A 6,499-nucleotide genomic window follows, 5' to 3' on the forward strand; every position below is an offset into this window, starting at 1 on the left:
AAAAAAAAAAAAAAAAAACCTAAAATGATACATTTGAAACAAACTATAAAAATTCCAGAAGTTATGTAATTCAGCATGAATTGTTTTAAAGGATCAGAATAAAAGGTCAAAATTTACAAATAAATTTGCATATTTATCCTAAACAAACAATGTTCTACAATTTTATAAATACTAAATATATGTTTCATAACCTGAAGTTTATATCATGTTGAAATTTCTATAAATTTTGTGAACTAACAGTGCATTAAGATTCTAGTGAAACAAAATTTCAGAATAACCCATGGAGATGGAAGTTTCAATTTGGCCACGCAAGACATAATATAAACTTTTATGAAATCAAAATTTACAGCCTAATCACCAACATTTACTTCATAAGATCTAAGAATACAAAGGCATTCCAAAGGCTATGCAACAACATCGACGGTAGAAGGTTCCTAGTCCTTGCATACACGGTACCCATCACTACCCCAAGCAGTATCAGAGGTAGCATCCTCTGCATATTGAAATGTACCAAAGCAAAGGCTACTGAACTCACCAAAATAGAGCACCATACCGGCATATATTTCGTCAACGATGGTAGAAGGAACCCTCGGAACACGATCTCCTCCCAAATGGGGGCACAGACAGACACGACCACTGCATAGAGTGCCATTGCCACTGGGTCCCTAGCAATGATTGATTGCTCGACGCTTGAGACGGTAACTGGAGCTGAGGGAAGAATTGGCAACAAGTTTAGATTCACCTGTGAAAGACGATTTACGAGTGGAAACATAAGGCAGCCTAAGCCAACGTCGAATTGCCACTTCCCTTCAAAGCGGAAATTGAACCAGCCTTGTGGAAGGGGATGGAATCTTGAGAGGCAGCGATGCAGAATCGCCATCCCGGTAAGCCCTTCGACCACATCTGTAAGAAGACTGTATAGGGCTTGCCCTCTGTACGTCATGAATTCCTTTCTGTATCCTGCTGTATGGGCTATTATAGGAATTATCCATGACCCTATTACCCAAAATGAAGCAACCCAGAGAAGCATAACCTACATCATCAGAAAGTTCAACTTCTTTAATTCATTTTGATTACTTAATTCCACATGACTTTCTAATCCTAATATCAACTTCCTGCAGGGCTCACTTCGGCAACAAGTATACATGACAAATGTTATATCAACACAATCTTGACGTTCCATGTTAATACCAAAAACAGACATATTGACGTATATCACTGGCAGAAAACGAGGCATCACCTGAACAATGGTTTTCGCTGTCCATGGAACCACCCAAGGCTTTGTGACAAATATTGATTCAAGGGCCTGGGGTAAAAATAAATTATTAAAGTCAGTCAGTTCTTGTTCACATGGTGAAAGTCGCTAAATTAAAAAGATAGAAAACTAATCAACTAGAATAATTTGCAAAGGAAAAAGGAGGTTTTACGACATAATGTTAAAAGAGAGGCACAACAATGATTTAGTACAGTATAAAGTGAATAAATCCCAATGTGGACACCAACAGCGTACAGTCCATCAGAAACTTTTCTCTTAGTAATTTCCGGGTGGAGAAAAACAGCAGGATCGGTCATTAACAACAGCAACAACTAAGAAGAACACCCTCATGGCTCTTAAGAACAACAACGAAGGGGCTCATAAAACAAATCTGGCTGTGGATTTTTTAGTTCAAGGCTTCAGGTAAGAAGAAGGGATCTCTACGAAATAGAAGACGTAATCCAAAGATAAGTTTTCGTTTGTTGTTCGATGTCACTCTATTCGGATAATCACAAGATAAGTGCTAAGCAAATTATTTCATACATATTCCATGTTTGAAGAAGAAAATTGGATTTCATTGATAAATGAAGCATACAAAAGACGAGAAATGCCCAAGACACCAAAGGTGGATAACAAAAGTTATCTCGACCTCGAAATTAGAGTAGCATGGCTGTAATCATTAAAAGGATGTGAAATTTACACCAGTATAAAGCAGTAGAAAGAACCAAGGCTAAAAAAGTTCATAAAATATTGTTTTGTTCCCTCTTTTTCTGATAGGTGGCAACGTATCAATGATAGTTTGGTAAAATTGTACTTCTTAAGGTGCCTAGTAATAAATGATAGTAACAAATTCTTCTAATAAATAATAGGCAGTATGATATCATTTAACAGAATAAACGATAACTGATATGTTACTTCTTTGGTACCTAATATTCTGATAGATTGTAAAATATTGATGACAGCTTAGTAAATTGAAAGGTAAAAAAAAGGAGAGAGATGTCTTCTTGAAATAAGAGCCTGGAAGAATTGTTTGATGCTTACTTTACTCAAATGGGAAAAATCACAAGAAAAGGCAAGCAAACAAGGTTGTGCAAATTCTTTTGGCCCTTGTAATTCTGATAGGTTGTAACAAAACATATCGATGTTAGTCGGTAATTTGAAATGTTCAAAATAAAGAATAAAAAGGAAAAGAGGATTTGTCCACATGCCACTTATGTGAATCGCCATAGAATTATCTTCATGAACACAAATGCAACCACAATAATTGCCTTTTGCTAGAGGCATTTGCCATAGACAACGGCTCGGAGGGTAGAATACCACACGCAGCCATTGGCCATTGCCACCGCTCTACATTTTTATAATAATGACAATGCCAAAGTTATTAAAACCTTTTTCTAACAAAGAAACAAAATAATTCACTACAATCAAAATCAATCAATTGAGAAGATGGAGGAAACCCGGGAATCATTCAACCAAGGATAATAAGTATGAAATCAACAAAATACTACGCACAATCAAGTGAAGTTGTGTGAGATCCCACATCAATTGGAGAGAGGAACAAGTGTCAGCGAGGATGCTGGCCCCAAAGGGGGAGGATTGTGAGATCCCTTCCCACATCGGGTGGAGAGGGAAACCTTGAGGAGAAGCCCAAAAGGGAAAGCCCAAAGACAACAATATCTAGCTGCAATGAGCTTGGGCTGTTACAAGTTGTCACATCTATGAGACAATTGTTCGAGCAAACCTCCAACCCCAACACCAAGATCACCTTTTCTAACACTACACTATAGAGAATAAAAGAGAGTTGCTGCCTTTTTACATGATGCAAAGTAAAGTAGAAAATCTTCACTAAACTGCTAAAGAAAATCTGGAAAGAACAAAATTTTACCAAATTAAAATAGGTAAGAGAAAAATCTCAAAGGACCCATATCGAACACAAACATCAACCTGTTTTCTCGGCCATGTTATTCAGTCAACTGCACTGATTATCACTGGTTATTGCAAAGTTTGATCAACTATATGAAATGCTCAAGTAATTACATATTAAAAATCAGATGTTCCCAAAGAGACCAAAGCAGTTAAATATATATTTGCGAACTTCAAACGAATAAGTACATTCAACCTCTGATTTACTACTTTGGGTTTCACATTTGTCTTATTTACTTCATCCAATATTATTTCCTCAAGTTTAACATTTCCTACTAAAATCATACATACATGAGTATATATATTCCATTCAATGATTTACGTAAACAGGATACATCGCTACCGCTTAGGAGAACATGGTTATAGCTTGCCTTTATAATTGAAGAGTATAAAATCATTCAAATGATGTGAAAATACATTTACCTTGTATAAACTCGACGCCCATCCTTTTCTCGGGTCACTCGGTTGATTGATTTCAGGAGTTGGCACCAGTTCTTCTGCCAATTTATCTTCCACAGACTTGGACTCGAAATGTTCCTGCGACGACTCTTCACGCCGAAAGCACACAATCTCCCATTTCTTCAAAGAAAAACAATTCAACAAAGAAGAGGGAATAACCCTCCTGTCAAAATCACGAATCCATAGAAAATAATCATGAACTGAGCTGTGAGCTACCACTTGAATTAATATAGCAGAGAGAAGTTCAAGAAAATGCTTCAAAATCAAGAAAATTAAAAGACATCCAATAATCATACATCATTTCTTATCCAAGGCAACAAACAACACGAACTCTACACTACAGCCATTGAAAAAAACGAAAACCCCTTTTCAAAGCTCATAGAGAGAGAGAGAGAGAGAGAGAGAGCGTACATTTCTGCGACGTCGGGAGAGAGTACTGACGCAATGGGTGCTTGAATTGAGAGGAAAACGAGGGAGCAGAGGCTTCAAATGAACCCTAATCGAAAACCTAGAATTGGGAGGAGCATGGCGGAAGAAGAGAGAGTGGCAACAAGGGTTTGTTGCAGTTGACATTGGGAAAGCGCCGGATCAATCAGAATCCGGAAATAGGAAGGGAATCGATTACGCATGGAATGGAACAGAGCAATTTGATTAAAAAAACCAACCCTAAGATCGTTCTACCAGCTGCAAGCTGAGTGAGCACAGAAGGTGTATGATTGCAACGGGGGTTTTACTTCGTTCGATTGAAATCGTGGTTGATTCGGCGATTTTAAGAAACCCAGGCGGGATTAAACACAAATCTTCCATTCATAATTTCCTCTTCCTTATTTAATTTAATTTTTTAAAACGAGGATTTTAGGGCAGATTTCTTGTTGACGCTTCTACCGGGTCCAATTTGGTCTCCACAAGTTTGGAAGTGGAAAAATAAAAGGATAAATCTATTGATGTTCTATATCAATTTAAATCCAAAAACTTGTTTATGGGTTTGGGTTGAATTAGTCTTAAATATGGGTTTGGGTTAAGTTGATTGGATTCTTTGGGTCATATGTAGTCTTTTGGTAATGATCGATGATTTTTAGAACAATTAAAAGTTTAGAGTAACATGAACATAAAAGAAAATTTTATGTTTGATTGATGTCGGTTAGAAATGTGAATATATTTTTTAGACTTATAGAGTCAAACTATACAGATGAGCTCGAGGGAAGAGCTCACGATACTTTAGGGGGCATTATAATGTTATAGCAAGAAATTGAAAGAAGCATGCTCAAGTTTTAGTAGCGTTAAGACGTTGCATCTAATGTCTCAACACTACCATTGTAGTGCCTTCATGCTAAAAGATGCTTGCTCTCATGTTTTGACGCTACATATATGTAGTGTCGCGAGTTGCGGTGATTGCTATATATATACTTCTTGTTGTAGTCATATTGAAGAAAAAAAACTTTTGTTCCGCTTTCTCGACTTTATTTGGTTTCAATTGGCTCCGCTTGAATATTTTAGACCATTCTAGAATCATTTTCAACTTTATTGAGGCCAAAAAATGTTAGTATTATTGTACCCTAATGCCACAACCAAAATATTTTCAGATATCCAATTGTTGTAGGGGAAGAGGAAAAAAGATCGATCACACTCACACACTCGCAAACAAAAATTAAACAAAGAAACACAAAACTTTACGTGGTTCAGAGAGAAGAAATTCTTCTGTATCCACGGGTAGTAGTCAATCACTATAACCAAAGTGTTTACAAGTGTATCGATCACACTCTCACACTATAAAGTCTCTCAACAAAATTCCTCACAATTGCCTCTAGGCAAATACAAAATGGCAATGACTTCACACATCGAAATAATGCTAGACAAATCTTTATATAGACATAGTAATACTAATTCTTATACATCAAACAAATAAATGAGAATATGAATCAAAAGGGTTATGAACTAAATGAGAGTTATGAACCAAAATAAATGACAATACATGCATAGGAGATGCATGAACCTATTCTTCATGACAACTTAAGTATAACAATGCTTTTAGACAATTTATAAAAGTTAGCATGGTATTGGACTTATTTTAGGATAATTAACTGATGTTGACTCACATATGGGTTCTAAACTCGATTATAGAATGTATGAAATATCGTAGGTGAAATTGGATCACATGAAGCTAAATCTAGGAATATTCGGCTAAAGAAAGCTTATGAAAACCAAGCTGAGTGTCACAATTGTACTCTTGCAAAAGCGGAATAACGATTGTACTGCACTTGTTCTAACCAAGCGAACAAGTCAGCCATGAGAAACTCGAACGTTGCGGACAACGCGGCGAATATTCGGGTCTTGAGTCACATTGTGAGAAAAGATTTAGAAAACATGTGCGAGGAAATACACTTGAAAATAGTTTGAAGAATTGAAGATAACAACGTTATATGACTATAAGCAAATTAAGAAATATCACGGCTTAAACAACATATAACTCAGGGTAGGAAGAAGTGACAACTAGTTATATCCCCCTATAGTATATTTTAGGGCATTTTAACCCTGGGGTGTAGACATGGTTGTGGTGAACAGTAATACACCCCCGTCCCCGTATTGACCCAACATGAAATGGTAAAGGCCTATCTAGTATGAAAGCATGTAAAGGAGTTTTTGGAACAGGCATGCAACTTTGGACACATGTCCTAGACAAGCAAGACAGTGATATATCTGTCATGTGGCCATAGGCAACAACCTTGGACAAGCATGACAGAGACATCCTTCCCTTGTCAATTGGTTGACGTCTCTGTCAACCGACTCGGACATGCAAGACTAGGACATCCGCCATGCGACCATAGACAACACGCCTTGGACAAGCATAACCGTGACATCCTC

At 37.0% G+C, this 6,499-nt stretch overlaps 1 protein-coding gene across 1 annotated transcript; it reads right to left on the minus strand.

Moving 5' to 3' along the window:
- Positions 1–287: 287 nt before the first annotated feature.
- LOC111471552 lies at positions 288–4,534 on the minus strand. The gene is made up of 4 exons (XM_023117279.1): positions 4,049–4,534; positions 3,602–3,757; positions 1,241–1,306; positions 288–1,033 (listed from the first exon to the last, which is right to left on the minus strand). The coding sequence occupies exons 1-4, from the start codon at positions 4,208–4,210 to the stop codon at positions 365–367; spliced, it is 1,053 nt and encodes a 350-aa protein (XP_022973047.1). The 5' UTR covers positions 4,211–4,534; the 3' UTR covers positions 288–364.
- Positions 4,535–6,499: the final 1,965 nt, after the last annotated feature.

Source organism: Cucurbita maxima, unplaced genomic scaffold (assembly GCF_002738345.1).
Source record: "Cucurbita maxima cultivar Rimu unplaced genomic scaffold, Cmax_1.0 Cma_Scf00053, whole genome shotgun sequence".
Taxonomy (NCBI): domain Eukaryota; kingdom Viridiplantae; phylum Streptophyta; class Magnoliopsida; order Cucurbitales; family Cucurbitaceae; genus Cucurbita; species Cucurbita maxima.